This window comes from Tauraco erythrolophus, chromosome 4 (genome assembly GCF_009769465.1).
Source record: "Tauraco erythrolophus isolate bTauEry1 chromosome 4, bTauEry1.pri, whole genome shotgun sequence".
Taxonomy (NCBI): domain Eukaryota; kingdom Metazoa; phylum Chordata; class Aves; order Musophagiformes; family Musophagidae; genus Tauraco; species Tauraco erythrolophus.
Genome location: NC_141468.1, coordinates 32,500,323 through 32,524,556, shown reverse-complemented (window position 1 = coordinate 32,524,556; position 24,234 = coordinate 32,500,323). Strand labels below are relative to the sequence as shown.

Here is a 24,234-nt window from a genome sequence, read left to right as displayed (position 1 = left end):
CTGAGAACACCACCGGTGACCAGTTGCCAGCCAAATGTGGCTCCAAAATAGTGTAAAAACATCAAGCCCAAGGAGGAAAGATGGAGAAGGAAGACAAGCCCACTAAGTAAGTGTAACTATAAATGCTAACAGTTTTGTATACTTTGTGTTGATGATTAACAATGTGTAAAAATGAACCATTAGCATGAAGTGTGCTGTTAATAACTGAGTTTACTAAAGTCTTGTTTTAAAGTTTAAAACTGGCCTGATGTGTCAGTCTTAAAAATACTCATATCACAGCAGTTTCTATTTACTTAAAAAATATAGACATACATACCTATATAAGTATTCAAAACACTTTCAAATTCATAGTCTAAGATATCACATTGTAATTTTATACAGCAGAAGTGGTAGCAGTCATATTAAATCAGTGTAAAACACTTCACTCTATGCCAAAAGCAACCATAGAATATAGAACATTCTCAGCAGGAAGGGACCCAAGAGAATCATGAGTCCAATTCCTGACTCCACACAGGGTAACCTCAAAGTTAAACCATCTAAGAGCATTGTCCAAACACTTTTGGACACCAACAGGCTTGGGGCCATGACCACTTTCTTTAGGAGAGTGTTCCAGTGCTTGACTACCTTCCTAGTGAAGAACTTTTTCCTAATATCCAGTCTGAACTTCACCTGATGCAGCTTAAGCCATTTCTCACATCCTGTTACTGAACAGCAGAGAGAGGAGATAAGCACCTCCCTCCACTCCCCATCATGAGGAAGTTGTAGACAGCAATGAGGTCACCCTTCAGTCTCCTTTTCTCTAAGCTGAACAAACCAACTATCCTCAGCCACTCCTCATACGTCAAGTCCTCTAGTCCTTTCACTATCTTTATTGCCCTACTTTGAACACAATCTAATATTTTTGTATCTTTTTTATATTATGAAGCCCAAAACTGCACACAATACTTAAGGTGATGTCGTACCAATGCTGCATAAATTAACATTGATGTGAATTTACAAATATAAGAAAATATTAAGGTTTGAAAACATGACCAAAAATTATTCCTAAAGGTAAATAATTTTTACAAGACTGTATCTCCCACAGTCACTTTTCCCAATGTATGCTATTGAGTCCTTTTATTTGTGCAAGAGGAGGAATGTTTGGAAGCTTGCCAAACAGAATGGAGAAAACAATTGTAAGGTATACTTCTCCTTTGAATCTCATCTTTCTCAAAGATGTAAGCAAATCTGGACAAAATTGGTTATCTGCAAACATCTGCAGACTTAACTGCGTTTGGACAGATCTCAAAAAAATCTCAGAAGAGATTCACACAGTCCTAGAAAAAAAATGTATTTTCTATCAGAATTCACTTATTCTGATATTTATAGCTAAAATATATGTAAATTAAAAAATATTGTAAAAAATTTTAAACAGTTATAAGATCTTTCTTTTAAAACTTTTAGAAGACAAACAACAAGCAAGAAGTTGGAAATTTAACATTTGATATTTTACTAAAATGTTACTGCTACATATCTCCAAATAACAGAGTTTTTGCAAAGCTTCTTAGCATTTATATCAAGCACACTGCCTCTTGTATGTGTTCATTCTGCTAGGGAACACACTTTTTAATTCTAAACTGAATTTAAACAGGAAAAATTTCCAGTATATGCAAATCCAACATTATCACACTGCATTATTAAATAATGTTTCAGTAGATCTTGTAAAACTGCAGCAATGGCAGCAGAAACCTCTTCTATACAACTGAGATAAATAAATCTCTGGAGAAGGCAGAATATTCTTTTCTATTGCTGTAAATATGGAAGTGTATTAAAGTTCTGAACTGAGATTTGGTTTAGGAAAATGCTAAGTGCCTACTTTCACTATCAACTAAGATAAAGCTTTAGTATGAATCATGTGCACTTTAAACAGTACTGACAAGAACAATGTATTATTAAGCATTGAACTCTGCCACGGCAAATAATATTTATCTGACAAAATATAACTAGTGACTGACATTTTCTATATTAATGTCATGTTTCATCATTTTAGAAAATGCATTTTCTTAATTCCTACAAAGTGCCCTAGGTGTATGAAGCTTTAGCAGATGTGTGAACATACACTCTGTTCTGAATATCTCACAGACTGACTCACACTGGAGACTATAACGCTCAGGGAATCAAATGCAAGTGATACAAAAAAGGGGAAATTAAAAAGTAGTATAAACATCTGTAATGTAAAGCAATGATGTAAAGCCAAAAGAGTGACTCTTCAGAGAGTATTTAGTGGAACAAACTGAGAACCATAGGCAATATTTGAAAGCTAGCCCACAAGCTCCCTGAACCTCTTACAGCTCAAACTTAATTCCTAATCTCAAGTCTGAGAACTGCTACTTCCATTAGGAAGAATAGAAGTGTTCCTCAAGAAACTGTTAGACAGCTGAGTTCCCTTCCTTCCTGTGGTTCAAGACATATGATTGGAAACTGGCTGTGCTTCCATTTCAGCAATTCAAAGCACTGGAAAAAAAAAAAAAAAAAAAAAAGAAAAAAAAAAGGAGAAAATAGCTGGTGGATTCAGGAAGCTGCTTACTAATAAAAAAGTCAACTAATGCAATTCATATGATTTAACAAAAAACCTGAGATTGATCTCTGTTAAGAAGACAAGAAATACATGAAGTTTATCGTAAAAAAAAAAAGTACTTTCTTTTATTCCTAGAAAAAAAAGGAAGGGAGAAAAAAGTGAAGGGAGGAGACAGAAACACAGAGAACAAGTTAAAGTGTGGGATAGATTTTTTAGTAAATGCAGGACTTAAGAGTGGGTCTTAGGTTCTGAGTTCACCAGACTTCAATAAATGTCCTGATTTTCTTTAGAAGATTAATCAATGGAAAGAATCACGTATGCAGCATTACTGAAAGTCAGACCTCTTCTTACAAATACAGATTTAAATGCACACCTTACTTATCTCTCCATTACTTATAAAATCTTTTTGCACAATATTCTTCTGAAATGGCATTTTTTTAGCTTTTGCGTAAGCATTCTCAAGCATTTTTAGTTTATCAAGATTTCCATCCCTACTACAAAAATAGCACAACTACATTTCAGATGCACTGCTGATCACAGTGCTTGCCTTGGGACAGTCTATTAGCCTGCACTTGAAAGCAAACACTAGGAATTTGACAAATGTGTCAGAAAAATCAAGACTGAAATCATTAAATACATAGATACCCATATATTTAATGCAAGATTAATGCAGAGAAAAGGTGCTAATTTGACAGTTGTCAAGTGTCAGCTCCACAAAAAGGTAGAGAAAATGCATTAGCAATGCCAAATCTATATGGAGTTTATGCTCTCTAGAGCATACAGAAATTGCCACATTCAGTAATGAAAAATAATTCAATATCTGCAGTTTTGCTTCTTTGTCTTCTGTACTGAACTGACCAAGAGCACAACATGATGCTAGTTTTGTATTTCAGTGATCTTGAAAGTTTATATGAACTAAGTTGAGAGAGCAGGAGTTGTTTAAAACAAGAAAATATCTTCGGCATGAAACATCTTGCAATGATATAATCTTTTACATCTTTTATACATGAGGAAAATGTTTTAAAACATGCTATGTCTCTCACATAGTTTTTGATGGTTTTGTCTGCTTGCTTGTTTCCCCACAGTGAAATGCCTTGCACACATTTTCACAATCCTTTCAACATACCTTCTATCCTTATACTAGCTGGAATGTCTGTCTTTGTGCTGTTACTAAATATGCAGTCCTGAAGGACTGCTGCAGCTGCCTACTCACACACTGCAATAGCATTGAACTCAGTCGGGATGTTTTTTCAAGTTCTTTGAAATATCTTGAAATAGAGAAGGTATTATAGAAAAGCAAACTCTTTTCTATTTCATCCATGTAAACAGAAATCTATAGTGTCTTCTACTGTGAGCTAACAAAGGCTGCTGGGTGTGACAGATGAAATGCCTTTCAGGAGACTCATGGTGAGAGCAAACCCTTTCAAATGCATCAGGGTTGCTCAGAAGCTCAGGAAAAAAAAAGTGGCCATGAGTATTCATTCAGCTTATTTCAAAAAAAGAAGAAAGTTAGGATGAGTAAGACATCAAACTAGACAAGATTGCATATGGCCTGAAAGACACTTTGGTACTTAATATCAGACAATTCTGTAATCCTTACCTCAGTCTGTGACTGTGAAAGAGTGTATACTGATAGGACTGAGTTAGGAGTAAAAACATAACAAGAAGCTACAATCAAACTGCAAAAATGTATAATGGATTTTTTTTAATAATAGCAAATCAACTTTTGAAAATAAATTTTTAAAAGCCTTTATTCTAAGAAACTCTCTGTGAGTTTTATTCAGGCAGCCTAATATAAGTTGTTACTATTAGCAAATATTTTTTCCTTTTATATACCTGGATTAGCAATGCCACATTGTGTATTTCTGATCAATTACCCAGACCCCAGGGGACTTTAGTTTACTGTTTCATGCTTGATATTGTAGCTATAATCAACTAAAACAAACTGCAAATGTATTTGCAATTGTCAGCTTTCATTTTTAGCTTGTGATGCACAGAGGCTGCGAATTATAACAAATAGTTCAGAAACTACAAGCATTCGTGACGTACACTACTGGAAGGATGCTAGGGCATATATTTCACCTGTGGTATGGAATCCTTTTCCTTACTGTTAAAACGTGTGCAATCAATTGTGTTTTTTAGAATTAGCCCTAAGTACTGGGAGATGTTCCTCACTGGCAAAGGGCTACCTCTGACTATGGCAGTTTGAAGGACAGGTTCTTACTATACAAACAGGATGATTAGTTCTTCATTTAAATATTTAGCATTTATGTGCACAAATCAATATAAAATAACCGAGGAAACCTTTAAATCAAGCAAGACCAAGATTCTTCTGGTGTATGATTGTGTGACAAAGATATGATCTCTTTCTCTGAAGACTCTGCCAGCCCTGGGCAGATGGAGCATGGCAGGGGCTGGAGAAAGGCATGGCAGGGTGAGCTGTGTGCCACTCCTTGCTGGGGAGAGTCTGGGGTGGTATAAGTCTGCAGCACAATGTCAGCAGGAAAACCTGCTGGGGAATGAAGTCCTGACCTTACTGAACTCTCTGGCAAAACTCCCAGTTAGTCCCACAGAGACAAGATTTTTCCCAAGTTTTTACTACTTCAACATACCATGCAAACCAGACATTAGATCAGTCCATTCTACTTTACAAAAGGATTTTTTTTCCTGACTTGGGTAATAAAGCTATCGTAAATGTCCCAGACCCCAATGGAGGTAATAAATTATTTTTAAAAATGGAATATATCTTTATATCTATACAGGATAGGAAAAATGCGATGCAAAATTCTTTAAGAGTTTGCTCAATGTCATTAGTACGCTGTCACTGAAAGTTCGCTTAATGCTGGAGCTTAATCTGCACTTTTACTGAAATTTCGAGACTCTGAGAATACTGTGAAAAAAAGGTATCTTTTCTTCGGTTCCAAATTTAAGGGAAAACAAATCCTGAGTTTTCCTTTGGTTGCAGATAAGCCATGAAATCTAAAGCTACCAGTCATTAATGCCATGTAACGTTTATTCTACGAAAAGTTTAAATTAGTCTCCAGAAAGCTGGCACCATTCCATTTTAAAGACATAATTTAACTTTTTATTTCAAAACCTATAAGCAGCATCTCTGTATTCATTTTTCCTGTGAAACTTTGATAGTTTTAGTCCCTTATGAATCTCATTTTAAAATACATGCATTTAAATGCCAATTGGGACTTTCTCTAGAGAGCTAGGAAGAAGGCTTTAAAGTGGAATTCTGACAGAAGAATAAACTTAAATTTTATTCCCAAGATAACTGAATCTTTTCCAGATATCACTAGTATCTGTTACTGTCTCCTTAGATTACACAGTTTTCTTTTCAGAAAAAGCACCTAGCTGTTCTGACAAAAAGTCTCTGAAGAATAATCAAAACTCATTTTATCAAACATATTAATGTTTTTTTTTCCCCCTAAAGGTGTTACATTATTGTTAGTTTTGCATTATTAGTGTTTATTTCTGCAGCAAGATACTATCAAGGGCACAGGATCATCATAATCAATAATGAAACCATCATGTGCAACAGAAGGCAGCGTATTATTAAGTCCTGTTGAAAAAGGAATATCATTTGAATTACATACAAATTTATAATGTAAATATTGACTAAGTGTATTTTACTTAGATATCTGTCATCGAGTTGGAAGAATTTGTTCAACCCTTTTTTTCATATATGGTAAGTGTACTAGTTCTTTAATTATGCATAATAAAATTAAGTCAGATTTTCAACAGATCAATCATCCTCTTTAAATCTTGGATTCTGTTAAAAATAATATGTCTGCTCTGACCTCAGATATTTTGACAAGAAAGGCAAAAATTCAGATTTGCGAAACTAGAAGAGATTGTACTTTCTTTCTGAGCTTATAAACAAGAGATACTTTATAACTGGACCTACCTGGAAGTAACATTTGCTATTTGTTTAACAATTACTTTATAACATATCATCTGTCTAGCCTATCTCAAATTTTCTGTCTCTGTATAACTTATTACAGGGAAAGATTCAAAGTTTCAATTATTTTCTGATTTTTTGGGGGTTTATACATTTTTTTCCCTTTTTTTCAAAATCTTTGCGCAAAAGCTCACTGAATAAGCTAAGTGGATATGATTTTTTCCTGTGTCACCCTGGGAGTATGGTAGATTTTTTCAGAGTACCGACAAGATATCCTCTTAAGAAACACAGATTTATGCTACTAGGATAAAAAATAGCTGTAGAGGTTAAGTTTGGTTTCACACAATTTGTCTCTCAGGTTATAATTTTAAAGGCCCAGTGTGCTGTTCGGGCCAGAGCTCTTTTTGATGGATAAAACCCTAATAACTTGAGACATAGCAACAAGGGTAAATCTAAGGTTACTGTGCTGTTCTAGTTCAGGTAGTGTGAGATTCACTAAAAAATCAGCAAGTCAGAGAGAATGTGAAGGCTCAGCTGGCAGTCAATTTTTTTTTTTCCCTGTGAAGTCTGCAGCTTTTTTCTATATATAAGCAATCTATTGAAATGTGATGAAGAACTAAGATTTCACACACTTAAAGACAACAAGTGATAAATTGAAATGACATAGTTCTGTTGCTAGTTTACTGCTGAAGTAATCCAAATAGCTTTTTACTTTTTCTTACTGTCAAATTAATTTGTGTAAAATGTGCCAGGAGAGAACTCTGAGAGCAAACTAGGGAAGATAGATATCCTATTATATTTTTCTTCTTTTTTAACGCATGACTTACTTCAGGCTGCTGCGTTTCTTGAAACTTCAGACTAAAACACAGATGTGAAACAAGGCCTTCCATTCAACCCACACTGCATGTAATGCAAATATAAACTATGAGACAATATCTTTATTATTATTTTTTTAAAGATAGAGTTCAAACACAAGATGAATGCTACAACAGAAATGGGAAGGTTTACTTCTGCTGTTATGTGAACTGTACGCTATTCTACTTGGTGAATTTATCTTAAAAATAATTTTTTATTTGGCATAAAGAATAATGTTAGAATCTTTCTTGAAATTAATGCCTAGTTTTCTTAGCCACAGCAATCCTTTCCTATCAACATGAATAAAACCTTTCTTTGGCACAATCAGGAATGGAATTAAAATTACTTCCGTATTTATGGATATGTAAGAATTTCAGTTTATCAGTTCAGTACCATCCTGGAAGACTTCTTTGTCCTAACTGAAACAGAAGAAAACAGAGAATGTCATCATGATAAAGCTAATGAGAACAATCCAGGAGAGTGAACATAACCTCAAACTTAGTAAAGATGTCTGGGATACCAAAAGAACATTTTCCAGGTGCTGCTTTTCCAAAAAAAACCCAAAAAAACCCCCAGCCTTAGAGGTCATAAGGCCTGCTCAGAGTTGAACATACTCCCTAGAGGACGATAGAGAGAAATATCCCGCTAGGCCATTGGCAGCAGCATCTCTGAAAGAGAAAGGTGGTCTAAAAGCGTTTTGGTACGGCACAGCCTGCTTTGGCCTACGTGCAGTGGAAAGCTGACAAAGTTTACTCCTGAACAAATTTTCAAGGAAAGACTGAACATTAATTAAGGAAAGAAATATCAGCTTTACAGTACAACCTTTTCTGTCTGGTTCCTATAGACTCACTGCATATGTGAATAATGCTTTGCTTTGAAGACATTGTTTTTCAAACATTTCTATCAGCCTACCCCTAAACTCCTTAAAGACAGTTAGCCTGCTGGGTATCAGACACTAAAAAGAATAACTGCAGCCCAAAGATCCCATTCAAGAGCATTCAGATCACTAAGTTTTTGAAGGTTATATATGTACATATCAAGTTCTTCATGACTGACATAGAAGTGTTATGAATACATACTAATATTCAGAAATATACATATGCACAACAGAATGTTAAAGATGGAGCTTTAAATTAATGCAGTAGGGTACCAGATTTTGGAAATCTTGCTGGAATATTCAATGGATTACAAGGACATGAATCCTAGCTCTGAGAGCAGAGACTTCAAATGTCACAGCCATGACGCTGCTAGGGCCCAGCCTGGGCAAGAGCTGAGCACCATTCCTCCTGAGGCTAATAGGTTTGGACTGTGCTCAGCATGACAAGGAAGGTGACTTTGTACCTGGCAGACAAGATGTGCATTGTTTAACAATATTAAAAAAAGGCTTTACTTTAAAGTTAGGCTTGTTTCTGATTAGACAATTAGAGAACTTTGTTTGTAACTTACATATTAAAATCCATTTCTTGGACAAGAAGGTTCCATTGTACAAACATACCTGGTCTGCACTGGTATTTGTACAACTTAATGGGGCTGATAGTGTTGCTGACTTCAACGATACCACTAATTCCTAGCACTCAGCAGTATAAGGAAAGAATGAACTATAGATTTTAAATCAACACATTTACCACTGCTGCTACTTGAAATTGAGATACTGTGACTTATGAAATATTTGCAGGAAGACTCTCTCTAAGAGTATCTAACACTAGAAGGTATATAGAAAGATGCAAGACAGTCCTGAGTGGGATCCAAAGTGAATAAGAGACATTTCTTCCTAACTTGCATCATGCAATGTAGGCATGAAGACTGTGTTCTTCATTAGCATTTTTTGTCTTTTTCAATCTAAACATTTGTCATTTAACAGTTAATTGCTTCATAACATTATCAAGCTCTTGACCTGAATTCAAAATACAATTGATATTTTGAAAATTGATGTGAACAAAAATTCACTCTGATATACTGCATTTTAATAGCTATCAATAACTAGGAAGAGTAGACTTACACTCTACATTACTCCATTCACTAAGTATAGTCAGATCTGATGTTAATTAGGGAATGCTTTGAGTTGTGACCTTAGCCTTCACTGAAACAAGTAAAATAGTAATGGGCTTCAAAACTAATCAAGAATAAATAACAGCTAAAAATGTGTAAGAACTAACAGCATATTTGAGTACAGATCCCGTGTATATGATGCAGTTTGTCAAGTCCTGCATTACAGGACTCATCAGAAAACAATATCTACCCAAGTGACAACAATATTTTGATCTTGGCAAAGGGGAGTGTTTTATCTGTTTGCAGCTCGAGGATACAGAGAATACAGCAGCTGTAGCAATATCAGGAACCCTTGAGGGACAATGTATACTTTCACTTCAAAGTGTATGTCCACTTTGGTACTATTCAAATGAGGGCATTTCTGCTTTATCCTATATGTGGAAACCTACATAAGCAACATTTTGAAGAACAGATTTGAGTTAATGGCCCATGATTGTGACTTTAAAAAAAAAAAAAAAAAAGAGAAAGGCTTCTGGAATGCCTCTATCTAATCAATACAATTGTGAAAGACATCTTCTAGTGTGCTCTTTCTTTCAGCCAAAGTCTCTCAAATGTGAAGATAGCTATTACAATAGGTGGAACCATAGCCTGCCAAGTAGCAGTCATAGAGAATTTTGTAGGCAGTTACTTCTTCTGATTCCTCTGCTTTTTCAGTGTATCACACCTTGCTTTGGTCATAGGTTTCCCCTGGCTTTCATCAGATATAGTGTGTATATGGCCAAAATTCAATGTTGGATACCAGTTTTACATCTGTTACAGAGTAGTCCAAGAGTCTGTTATTTTGGCATCTAAATTATACAAATTCTAGTTTTTAATAATTTGCAAATTTTAGTTTGTATAGTAGGAAAATATGTTAATATAATTAGGTATAATATAGAATTAAAAATATTGAACTGCTAGCAAGTTAGGATTTTCAGACTTTCTGTTATTTCTTTTGTGCATTTTTACTGGGAGGAAGCTGAGCTTTTGGCTTTAAAATGTCTGACTGGCTTAACCACAAAAAAGTCTGAGTCTCACTAAGGTGATCCAAAAGTAAAATTGGGAAGGATTGTGGCTCTTCAGTGGCTGTGTACCAAGTCAAAGCTATATTCTACAAACAATAACTCTGGCAACAATGACTAAAGGCTTTAATAAGCTCTAACAATGTGCAATATTGCCTAAGTACCACTTAACATACATTAATCCAATGGCTGTAAAGCAATGATTGCAGGGACCATTTACTATGCTCTTAAGAAACACAATGGAGTGATTCTTTAAGAAAATACCTGATAACTAATTTGACCATCATAGAATACTGAAAGGTGTTTTTTTTTTTTCTTATTTCTTTGACTGATTTTCATTATTAAAATTGCATGGCTTCCATCAGAAGTGGAAGTGGTTTTTTTGTGGAATGGTAGATTTTTTTTTCTTTCTTTCTCTTTATTTCTGATTATTGATCCATTATTGATCCAAGATCCATGCTTGTAAAGTGCAAATTATTCATCATCTTCAGATTTCTAGCTTTGGTAGGAAAGAAATATGAGACCTTACTATCATATCATGTTAACTACTACCTCTGTTCCCTTCCACTTTCATATAAGCAACTGATATCTTGCAAATGTTAAGCATACAAGCAAATACATTTCCCAAAACTTGTAATCTGGTCTGCCAGTTTCAAGAAGAAACATTTCAAAGAAGAAGAGACAGCATTTGTATAAGCTCTAATACATACATACTTCAGAACAGCATTCATTAAAAAGATATTGGGATAGATGCACTGGGGGAAAAAAGCGATTTTGCAATAAGAAAATGTGAAATTGAGTTACAGATCTTGCAGCTTGCAGGCATTATTATGCATCAGTGGTGTTCAAAGGTTCACGCAGGACTTGTCCTCATAACCACACAGAGCTACTGGTCACCTGATCGGAGATTTCTGTTCTGCATCAAATGCAGTTAAACATATTTTCAATAATTATATGAGAACAAATATTATAGTTACATAAATGGTACATAAGTATAAGTAGAAGAGGAAGCAGCATATATTAGCTAACTACACAGGAAGTACCATATGGTTATTGTTATTTTGTGCTTTTATTAATATCTGGTTTTGTATGATATACAACTCTTTTCTAAATCTCAAGGTTTACAAGAGAAGAATTAAAACAGTTGTACTGGTTCCTAGATCTGATATTGAGTTGCAGCAGCTCTTAACTAAAACCAACATAAAATTTCAAACCCTAATAAAAGCTGATCTGCAGTGCCCAAATCCTCAGAGCTAGTAAATTAAAATACCCATACTCAACTTTAATTAAGTGACACTGTCTCAAATAACAATCAATGGAAAAGGAATATATTCTACAGTTTATTTTGTAAATATATTTACTCTTCTGTTAGTTGCCACTACTCCTCTCAGCAAATGTAACATTCTATTACATTAACATTGAATTATTCTTAACTGCCTCTCCTGCAGTGAAAGGGAGAACGAATAACTTCAAAATTCTGCTATCAATCTGAAAGTTCCACTAGGCAATTATGTTCATCAGAAAACTATTTCTATATTTTCATAGTTTCATTTATTTTAAAAAAATGTAAATCTGTCCATTCTGTGCTATTTTTACAAGAAAACATACCGTTTGGAAAATGGTTTGATGGCTTTAATGGCTTTGATAACAATCATGAATACAGTTATTGCCACAAAAAAGTCCTAAGTATTTAAAAATTTAAGATATTACTGAAACAACTATCATCCTTATGAGCCACGTGAAATGATTCAGTTTAAACTAGGGTGCTTTATTCATTAAGTCTTGCAAAATAGGAGAGAGAGCAATATGAATCATGGAGTCCCTTGACTTTAGTAAGAAGTACTTGTAGCCTTTATATACACACAGACCTTTGCAAGATCAGGATCCTAGTGATTTAGCTCTAATTATATATTTCTCTTTATTCCATAACACACCTCTAAAATTTGAAGTGCTGCTTAAAGAAAAAAAAAAAGTGTATGCTATTAATATATTAATATAGTATTTGAGGAAAATCTTTCTTCTCTGCCCAGGCTAACTTTAAACATGGACAAGATAGGAAGATTCATGCTATCTGGTATCTTCCAAACTCTTCCTTTTGGAACAGAGGAAATACGGATAAACATTTTCAAAAAATGCTTGCACAATGCAAAATAAAATTACACTTTGTAATCCTCTGAGAGAATGTAACAATAGAAAAGTAGTAGTATACTAGATAAATTTACCATTTTTCCACTCTTGATAAATGTGGCTCTGTTAACACATAGGACAGTAAACTGGCAAAAGTTTGCTGTCCTATGTCCTAAATAGGACAGTTTACTGACAAAATAAAAATTGCTTTCACAGATGCACAGAATTATATAGGTAGGAAGGAACATCTGGAGCTCATCCAGTCCAACCTCTTAACTGGAGAATTTAACTCAGTAACTCAGGTTGCTCAGGGTCTTGTCTAGTCAGCTTTTTTTTACTATCTCCAAGAATGGAGATCTTATAGACTTTCTGGGTAATCAATGTTGGACTTCCCCCATCATAACAAACAAATTCAAAAATATCCTAATATTTATTCAGAATTTCCCATTGTGCCTATTGTCTCTTGTCCTGCTGCCCTGTATATCTGAGAAGAGTCTGGCACTGTCTTCCCTGTGCTCTGTACTGTAGCTGAGGACAACCGTGAGCTCTCCTCACAGCGTCCTCTGCTCAAGGCTGATCCAGTCTTGTTCTTGAAGTCTCTCCTCTACATCCTGTGCTACAGCTCCATCACAGGGGCCTTTTACAGGTCTCATTTCCCTACATAACTGCAACTCTTCTGCAGGGAATCCCCAAAGCACAGTACTCCTGACTGCACATCCACCAAGTAGATGGAAAAAATCACTTCCCTCCAATAATTTGTAGAAGCATTGGTATTCCTATTAATATTACTCATCATATTTCAATAATGTTTTGCTCCTAAAATAAATAAACATACACTTGTAAATAAATACATATGCATTGGTTCGCACAGTCTCTGCCCTATAAATATACATTTCTAACCTTCCAACATGATATGAAATCATGTAAACAAGGTGCTACAGTAAAATAGTCTTATTTTAGGACTGGGAGATTTCATGAGACAAATACTTATTATACCAAAGCATTTATCTTACTCAAAAATTGAAATAGGTAGATAATAATTTCCTATAATTCTGCAAACTAAAATTTAGAACTTTATCTTAGCAATCAGTGACTGTGCTTTGAAAATGTTCCATGTCCAAGGAAGTGAAAATAGAAACAAACAAAAACGTTCAGTGGATTTTTAAATGATGTCCTGGCAAATCTTAATATGAACGAATCAAAATTCCCTATACAGTCAAACCATAGAAAAGCCAGTAAAGGTTTCTTTGTGCCTCATTTCTGTTAAAACAAGTAATTTTTGAGATCGTGTATAGAGAATATAATGTTATAAATTCTGCAGAATGGTTATTGAATATAAGGGTATTACAAGCTGTAACTTAGTGAAATAGAAATTGAATTGTAAGGAAGCTAATGAAGAGGTATACATGGTTCAGTAAGTGATTATATTTTAATTCAGAGCTGTTCAAATTAGTTAATTACAAATGATGGTGTGAATCTGACAACTCTCTCATCTCTTCTAATATTTCATTAAATCAATCCAACTTGGTTTCAACTTTTTTTTTCCTGGTTTATTTCAATGTAAGTGATGTCAAAAACAGGTGTAGGCTGTTCAGCCTACCATTCTTTCCATTCTTTTAATGCTAAATTACAGTAACGCTTCCAAGTACAGTAATAGAGAAAATTAGCTAGAATGCATAAAATGTTTAAGATTTGACATAACTAAGACAAAAAAAACCCCAACTTTCTGCTACTTTACAAGTCCTCATGAGCATTCCATTGCTAAGAAATAGAGCAGACTTAATTCAGAGCTTTTAGTCACATGATGATAGCAAGGCTGCTTGAAAGATTAATTTTTATGCATTAGTTTAGATTACAGTTAGGCTAAATATTTTATTTTCCAAGAGAATTAGGACAGTCATAGAGGACTTTTTATTCCCCATACTGCAAATTCAGTTAGTCATGATGATTTAATGGACAGTGAGGCCACACAATCTTACTATCAAGGCTCCCCTTCAGCAGCTCCTGGAGTGAGCTGTCATTCTCAGTAGACAAGCCACCATCCCAATTTGCATCTCACATATAATATTCTCTCAAAAGGGACAAGCATATTTACCCTTCGAGGTTTATTTATCATCAGCCATAACACTTAACGTCCTATCCGTTTTATTCATCATAGACTTTTACAAGTTCAAGCTGTGCATGCATGCTATTTACTACTGGTAACTTCATGCTCCATATGCAAAGGCTTTTTTTCTGATTGCAAACAATTTTACCTATTTCATTTTTTTGCCACTGGCCAGAGATAAATATTATAGAATGTAATTGATTGCACATTTGCATTACACATTCTGTTTAAACACAGCTTCATTTCTTCTTTAATACCCATGAGAAAAAGCAGAAATGTCACCAATCCCGTAAAAGTCATGCTACTCCCCAGGTCTACATTTATCCAGCAAAGTGAAGGTGCAAGTACTGGTCGCAAAAAAGAAAGAAGCTGCAACATCAGCTAGCAAACTGATGCATCCAAGCCCCAGTAGATCACTCTCAGGCTTCACTCACTACTTTGCCATCACTGTTATCCTCACTTGCATTATCTTTACAAGCATAAGCACAGATAGGTAATTTTTTGCTAAAATCACACTTTTGTTTTGCAATGCTCAACCATCTCCTCTCTACTTTGGTCTAAACTAAGAAAAATAGAGTTTGGGACCTTGCTATTGAAATTATTTGTCTTAAGCCACTCCAAATAGCTGGTTGGAGTATGGGGACACAAACAGGGTCACTAGGTATTTTGAGACCTGGCAGAATTCCTCGTGGGAAGAATGTGCCCTGCCTACATACTTTACCATGCAACTTTAACACAGTACTGCTCAGTGCACTGCTGTGAGCTGTTAAACTCTTCCCAACTTTTGCCTTAGAGGTTGCTTCATTTCAGGGCGATATGTGATTCTTGCACTAGTTTATAGCTTATAAATGAAAGCCTCAGCAGATGGCAAGATCATCACGAAGATAATGTGCACTTGCAGGACATGTGGCATTCTTTGTTTGCTATTATGAAAGTAATCCAGAACAGTAGAAAGGTATCTGCTTCTTCCTTTAGCTGTCCTCTGAATGTCTCAGAAGAAGACAGAGCCTATGAAGCAGGGCTATTCTCACAGGCTACAGACCTCTTGGTTCAAATAATTCTTTTACCAGCAGTCATGCACTGCACTTCACTAAAAGTGCCATATTTCAGTTCATCTTACTGTCTGATGAACTTTCCATGTTTTCTGGTTTTGACTACTTGTATTCACTAACAGTAGTTACAGTTTAAGAAAATAATTATAATAGGCCACACTCCATTACTGTCATTAATTGAATTTGTCCATTGAGGGTTAACAGTTCTGTCTTATATCTGAAAGAGATGATTATAGCCTTTGAAAAGCAAATTAAAACAGCTAACAAACTCAGCATATTAACATATTTTGAATGTCATTCTAGTCTATAGAATTTTCTAGTCAGAGTCTACAGGTTTGGGCTGCTGAAAGGAAAAATAGTTAAACCGACAGGAATGTTTTTCAGATAGTTTATTGCACGAACTTACAGTACAGAATTGCTTATATGAACAGTCATAAATACAACCTTTACAGTAATGCTGACTAAAAGCAATTTACTAATTTAAAGCTTATGAATGTAGAACTTCTGTTAAACAAAAAGCCAGGCTCAGGTTCAAAGGTATTTAGTTTTGAGAGTAAACACATAAAAAGATTTACATTTATTTTTGGTAAGAAGACTAGGATAGGAACCTTTCTGAGCCAAAAAAATGTTTTATGACAAGGTACTCAACCTACCTGTATCTCAGGTCTCCCAGGAAAGTGAGGAAGATAATAGCCTTTTTGCCCTTACACTGGATTGTGCAGCTTAGCCCACAAAGAGTCTTATCCAAAGCCATTAAAGCCAATAGAAATCTCTCATTGACTTTAATGAGCTTTTGTTCAGGTCCTTTACAAGACAGCTAAAAGACTGCCATTGACTTCAAGCTCTAATTTTATAAAGCTTTTTCAAATCCTCAGCTTGAAGGCATTTGGAAACATAGAAATGTAGTAATAAGAGTATTATATTTACCAAACAAATTCTTATAAGATAAAATTGAAATTTTTTTAATATATTTTTTTAAACTCTGACAGTGCTATTCAGTGCATGTTTGTATATCCAAGAATATAAATATAGAATCATAGAATCATAGAATCATAGAATGGTTTGGGTTGGAAGGAACCTCAAAGATCATCTAGTTCCAACCCCCCTGCCATGGGCAGAGAAATCCTCTACTACGCCAGGTTGCCCAAAGCCTCATCCAACCTGGTCTTGAACACTTCCAGGGATGGGGCATCCACAACTTCTCTGGGCAACCTGTTCCAGTGCCTCACCATCCTCACAGTAAGAATTTCTTCCTTAGATCTAATCTAAATCTGCCTTCTTTCAATTCAAAGCCATTGCCTCTTGTCCTATCACTACACACCCTTGTAAAAAGTTCCTTTCCAGCTTTCTTGTAGGTCCGCTTGAAGTACTGGAAGGCTGCTATTAGGATCTCCCTGGAGCCTTTTCTTCTCCAGGCTGAACAGCCCCAACTCTCTCAGCCTGTCTTCATAGGAGAGGTGCTCCAGCCCTCGGATCATCTTTGTGGCCCTCCTCTGGACTCGCTCCAGTAGCTCCATGCCCTTCTTATGTTGGGGACACAACTTGGAGTCACCTGCAAACTTGCTGAGGGTGCACTTGATCCCACTGTCCATGTCTCCAACAAAGATGTTAAATAGCACTGGTCCCAGTATCGACCCCTGAGGAACACCACTCGTCACAGGCCTCCACGTGGACATTGAACCGTTGACCACAACTCTTTGAGTGCGACCATCCAGCCAATTCCTTATCCACTGACTGATCCATCCATCAAAACCATATATAGGTATATACATATATATATATCAGTTATTGTATGCCCTTATTGATAACTGTTTCTCAGATAGCCTTACATCTTGGTTGCATAATCATCGCTGCACTGCTAGACGCCAACTCAACACATTTAATCTGGGTGAAGTACAGTTTATAAGGACTTTTCCCTTGATTTAGCCACAGTGTCAGATCCAGAATACAAATCCTCACTTTGTTTTTATGCTGGTATTATCCTGGCTGTGTTATCAAAGACAATAACTGATCTGGCATAAAGGTAACTGTAAAGTTAACCATTGAAAATCTTTAAGAAATTTGAAGCAGCAGAGGAGCTTTATACTTGACCAATTCTTCATAATGGGTCTCCTGCACTCCTGATCTAAGAAGCAGCATGGCCAAGAATAGTAATGTGATATTTTCTATGCCATCAAACTACAACTTCATAGCAAAAAGGCCCCTCAAAACAGGAAAATTACCAGAATTTAAAACAAAAAAGATTGTTGAGGTTTTTTTAAGCCACTTTTTAAAGTGGTATCATAATTATATAAGCTACTCATTATTACATTCTTGTAGTATGCCAATTAAGGAATGCTAAGCTAATATCATAAATGTTTGACTTCATTCTATAAGAATTTGAAAACAGTAACAGCTAATTGAGTAGAAATCTCTATTCTAGTCCAGGTAATTGAAATAAATTTCCAGCGATACATAATATTTTATCCCCGCTAATAAAAGTAAAAAGATGCAAGTTCTCTAAATATTTATCGGCTTCTATTCAGAACAGCTATTTTCAGCATTATGAATGGCTGACATGACATATTTCCAAACCTGAAACACAGCAGCATCAAAGCAATAGTATTATATAACACCTGCCATTCATGTATTGTACAAAGCTGTGGTTTTTTTAAAGATAGCATGCAATAACCATGCACTGCTTAAGTTAGTCCAATATTCTGAAAAGGTAATTAATATTTAAGTTTTGATTATATAGAGAGTTAATAGCATTTCTAATTCAGCACTACCCATAGATGTCCTGTTATATTTGTAATATCAATTAAGGTATTCATTTTATTCAAAGTCACGACTAAGCAGAAAGGAAATATTAAACCTTTACAAATCTTAGTTTAAACATTTTCATTTTATTTACACACTTCAGGAAAATGTCTCTCTATGCCTTAACATTCCAATTTTAGTCCTATAAAAACCATGCCATAACAAGAGATAATATAATTTATTTTAAAGTATTTTAATGAACTAAGTAAAGATAGTTTAATCTGCCAAGATTTTACATTTTAGAAATCCATATCTCTCCAAAGGTGCATCTAATTTCGAACTTGATTGGTGTCAGGATTTTTGCTTTAGCAACCTAACCCATTAGGCCATTACACATATTGTTATTCTCCAAGAGATAAAATGATTCTAACATCTGTTCTCAATCTGTTTTTCCATAATTTCCTTTTATGCTCCATGTAACTCATTAAGCTCATCTACAAAACATTACCGTGTCTGCCTGTCTACACTATATATGCCTTTCTACTATAAGACTGCATGAAAACAGAAAAAATAGTAGCCTACAATACAATCCACTTTAAAAACACTGTTTTTACTGAATCTTTTGATACAAGAAGATATATTTGGTTTTGCAAGTCAGAATTGTGACACATGTAACATTTAACCTAATCTCTTCAGTGACCTATATTCTAACAAAATGAGAAAAATGAATTCATGTTTCACCATTGTGCAGTCTGTTCCTTATGACTGCTGCAGTCTTATGAGAGAAAGTGTTTAAGTTAAGAAGAATATACCTTCTGAATGACTTGAAGAGAGATATTTTAATATTTTAATTCACTTGTCTAAGTGATCTCAAGAGTACAGCAGACAGAGAGGTAGCAAATGTCCCAGTAACCTAAAATCTAACGTGTGTAGAATGGAAAAGAACCTGGAGTCCAGCGTGTCCTTCTAAATGCACTTTACATTTTCTTCTACAGATGAAAATTTTCAATATTTTATTATTCTCAAGCTGGTTTCCAGCCCTGTAATCTCTTCTGCCGCCTTTTGCCTGCATTCAATGATTGCTGCTCTAATTTAATTTCAGAGGAAAATACCTATTTACACTTGATCTGCCCATTACGTATTCATCAACATAACACAAAGGTCATTTTTCCTGCAGAATGCTAAAGAATTCACTGTCAAAAACTGTCTTACTAGCTCTCGAAAGGTGCCACTGCTGTAAGGAAAGCAATATACTATCCAATGTTAGCTAGCAGCTGATGACTAATATGAGAGCAAAGCCTAGTGAGGGTGATTTTCTAATATCTATAAACATCAGCAACTTGAGCAAAATTTTACCGTGTTTAGATTTACCCCAATATTCTACCTTGTACAAAAGCTGCACAGTACCTACCTTGAGGATTTTACCTTGCATTAATTTCTAGGTGAGCTGTTGTAAATCTGAAACCAATGCCCAACTGCCAAATTTCCTTATGCTTTGAGTCTACATTGGCAATATATTTGTAAGTGAAAAGAAGATGAGTAGCTTTATGGCTAAGATTTATCTTGGGAACAGAAAGCGAGACAGAAAAGGAAAAGCTTACTAAAGGAGGAGAGAGATACCTGCACAGGATAGACTGAATTAAATCCCGAAGGAAAGAACTGCTAAAACTAGATGTTGGAAATCTTAGAAGATAGTAGCAGGAAAATAATAATGAAAATTAGCAAGAAATACAAGCACAAAAAAAGTGAAATAAACCAAATGAGAGGCAATGACATCACATACTCCAAACCACACAGTAGGCCTTTTGCCATTGTTTCCTAAAACCGAGTTATTCCAAGTTAAGAATTGGGTTAAACTTCCGGAAGCCAGACAAACTCGTAATGTCCTTGCTGTCATTAATTCAATTAGAGTCAGCGGGGCGACTTCTGTATGAAATAGGCATGAAATGCATAAGCGTGAAAAAACCTAGCCTTGACAACATCCCTGTGACAACCAGTGGGTCTTTTATAACGTTAGAAGAGTATTGTCTCTTAAAGACATGTGTGAAAAACCTGCATATGGAATAGGGCCATAGGATTTGTATTTCCACAGCAGGATGTAGAGCTTTATGCAACTATTTCCTGCAGGCTAGATTAAGTTAAAACAAGAACAGGAATCCACACAAAATGTAACAAAACCAAAATCAGATCAAAACTGGAGTGCAGAGAAAACATTTGCTATCTTCCTAATGAACAGATGCACACTTTTACAAGTCAAGAAACAGAATTTTCAGGCTACTTTTTGTCTTCATTCAACAAGAAAATGTCTTGTATAAAAAAAACTTAAATATTTTTTTGGGGAAAGTTTTGAAATATCTTTACTGGCGTCCACAGACCAGTTGAACAGTTAACACTTACTAAGCACAGTTACAGTTTCCTAATTCTTTATTCCAGCACTGGCACTAAAGCAAGACCAAGCTCCCAGGAGAGAACCATTCCAAATTACATCAGCTGGCAATATGTCCTCAGGGAGCATCTGTCAGCTACAGGGAGCTGGCTCGCCCTCTGGCTATTCCTCCGGTACATCTCTCCAAATTTAAAATCTCCACCACTCTTCCTTCCATGTGGGGGAATTAAAAAAAGTCTTTATTATTTTTAGAACAGTTCAGAGCAAACTCAATCTCCACTGACCAAGATATTTTACAAAATCTAGTAATTCTCACACAAATAATAAAAATACAATCACAATCAATTCATACTTGCTGTGTTGCACAAATGACCCAGGAGACATGCGCTGCTTTTCGGTTGCAAAGTGTAAATGATATACAGAGAATTGACTTACCGGGCCAAAAGCATTGCTATCAAAGCTGTGTCCATGGTGATCGCCTTCCACCCAAATATGCCCATGTGGAACTTTCACATACTTCTTTTTGTACCCAATGGTTCTAAAATGAATTGCAAAAATGACTAATCAGTTAAAAAGAAATATCTGCAATGCTTTGTTAGCAAAATTCACATACTTACTGTCTTGGAATTTGACCTTGCATAGCATCCAACACTTGCTTAAAAAAAACTGTGCCCAAGTCCTTTAGACTTCAAGAGTGCTACTCAAGTGAAAATATATAACAATTTTGTTTGAGCTAGTTGCACTATCAGGACCTGTTTACTACATTGTTTTGGCAGAAATCACATCACAATGGGGAACAAGAGACTTTTCAGTTAAATATAATTAAGGGATTCTTATTTCTATCTCTGTAGTAACAATTCTTTGAACCATCAGATTTTATCTCAGGGAAATGCCAGCAGACATGTTGTAGTCACATAAAGATGCTGTATGGAGAATGCTTTTCTTCTAGGGTAGCGTTAGGTACTCATCCAAAATAATCTGGCACATCTGAACTGGCCTTAGATTCGGAACTTGGATTCTTGTAACGCTTATGTCCTGGGGGTAGAATTTCTTCAGCTGTAACAAGCTAAACGGGATAAACTTACAGGAGACCTCTCAGAGAAGGCCATGTGCTGCAAAAAAAATGACAGTGATGATTCAAGCCATTCTCCACAGAAATTCATACTGAAGCAGTGTTTCAGCATGCCCTGATATTACAAAAATGACAAACTACAGGTAAGTCCTAGAGTTGAGGTGCAGAGTATGTAAAATTCCTGTATTTAGTTGCTGAGTAGCTGTCATTTTCACAATTCCAGTCTGCATTCTACCATACACTTTCGCTTTCCTTCAGATAGGATCTGTTATTCTTCAATCATTCATGCAGGGAGGTGATTTTATCATGCACACGAAATTATTACCATGATGAAGCATTTACAGATGGGACTAGGGATAGTGATACCTCTCATTTTGTTTTGGATAAACGAGTCTGTCCATAGACCAAAACAGACTTTTGATCTAGCTTGTTGCCTCCAGCTGATCATCGCTTTTCACCGTCTGGAAGATATGCTCCCAAAGAAGGAGGCAGAAAGAGCACACTCTAAAACTAAAGAAAAAGAACTAAAGAGGGAAAATCACCTTCACCAGGAGATTCATCTGAATTGTGCAACAGCACTGATCAGGGATGTTCACAAGTCAAAATGGGAAAACTGGTTTTGGTGAGATTTCTTTGGCTTGGGAAGGGTGGGAGGAGGAGGTGTGAGGATGTTATAAGGACAAGCTAATTAATAACCTGGAGACTATGAAATATTAAATGCATACGGAATCCTCAAAAGTGCATTTTATAAACTGCGTTTACTTTTTTAGTCAAATAAAAATAATAATAATTTTCCTTGCAAGTCACAAAATCCAACTAGCACTTTTCCAAACAGCTTCAGAGGCAGCTGAAAGGATGAGGGTGCCAGAACTATATTCTAATGGAAGTTCTACCTGTGATTCCATTGGAAACTGAAAAAATTATAGACTATTTACAGAAAAAAAGACTTTAATTTTCATCTTTATTTAGAACAGTTTCATATTACAAAGCATTCAAAACTGAGTTCCTAAACCATTTAAAACAAAAATGCAAAACTGTCCTGAGTTAGCAAATATATGATTTCTTAAACAGAAAGAATAGCTCTGTAATAATTTAACTATGCTAGAAGAGCAATTTATTACTATGCAATTTCTTCCTCTTTTTTTTTCAACAAAATTATTTATGTTTTGAGATTCTATAATGCTTTGTCTTACTGATAATTTCTTTTATAAAGTAACATATGAGACTATATTTTACTAGAAACATGTTTTATGATATAAGTTCAGAGAAGTTGGCTATTAATTCTGTTGTGTCTGATTAGACACTGAAAATTATGGAATTAATATCCTCCATCAGTGATAAAGGCAAACAATAGCTCAAAAAATATTTAATTTTCTCTTCCATTCATCTTCCTGAATATAAAAGGGTAGACTGTCATAAAGTTTTGTACCTTTGCAGACTTCATGCACAAGACTGTATTTCACCCAGAAGGGTCAAAGGATTTGAAAGATAGTTCTGCCTACATGTTTACCTCATAAATGTCAGGAAAATAATATGGCAAATACCAGTCTGTGACTCCAACTCAGACTGGACACAATCTCCTACCCTCAAATAATCTCCTCCTTTTTTACAATTAGGAAATTGCTAACAGGAAGGAAAAATAAAAAGAAAAAAAAAGCTTTTTCAGTAACTACTTGGAAACAAAAACGGTAAGAATTTGCTCTGCACAGGTACATTTTGCAGAGATTTGCAGATATCCTGTAAAAATACAAAGGCTTAACATGGGTGTATATTGTGTTTTTTTAAGGCCTAAAGCAAAAAGATTACAGAGTGCAGTAATTATGATTGGTTATTTTTATTATTTCTACAAGATAGGAAAATACATATTTCTTTTCTAATCTTAAAATAACCATAATAAACCAGAAAAAAATGCAATAATTATGAAAATAAAGTCTTGATTAAAGAGGAACTATGTACAAATTCTCATTGAAAAGGAAGATGATTGCACACATGAAGTTTTGACTTAGAGGAAATAGAATTAAAATTGATTATGTTAATAAATGCATTAAGGGAATAGAGGAGAGAAGAAATGGAAAAGAAACAGAGGCAGCAGTTCTAATTATCTACTTTAGTAGAGAGGACCAATACTGCATGGATAAATCCCTCTGTAAGTTCATCAGACAAATGTAAAACCTTCTGCCACTTCATGTATGAGGTATATAAATAATCGTATTTTTCCCACATGTAGGTTCAATAGAAAAAAATCAACCTATATCATAAACAATAAGAACCTGTATAACTGTGAACAAAAGAGAGAGAAGAAAATCTACTTTCCTAGGACAATTCCTTCAAAATGTTAGTGTAATATTTGCACAGGGCAGTTATCTAGGGACTTTGCATCCA

General features: G+C 35.1%; 1 protein-coding gene across 1 annotated transcript in view; it reads right to left on the bottom strand.

Moving 5' to 3' along the window:
* IMMP2L (inner mitochondrial membrane peptidase subunit 2) overlaps nucleotides 1-24,234 on the bottom strand; it is a 501,527-nt gene that overhangs the window by 89,009 nt on the left and 388,284 nt on the right. Inside the window, exon 4 of the mRNA XM_086610796.1 lies at nucleotides 21,216-21,318. Coding sequence (XP_086466922.1) covers nucleotides 21,216-21,318 — 103 coding nt within the window. The remainder of the gene's footprint in view (nucleotides 1-21,215; nucleotides 21,319-24,234) is intronic.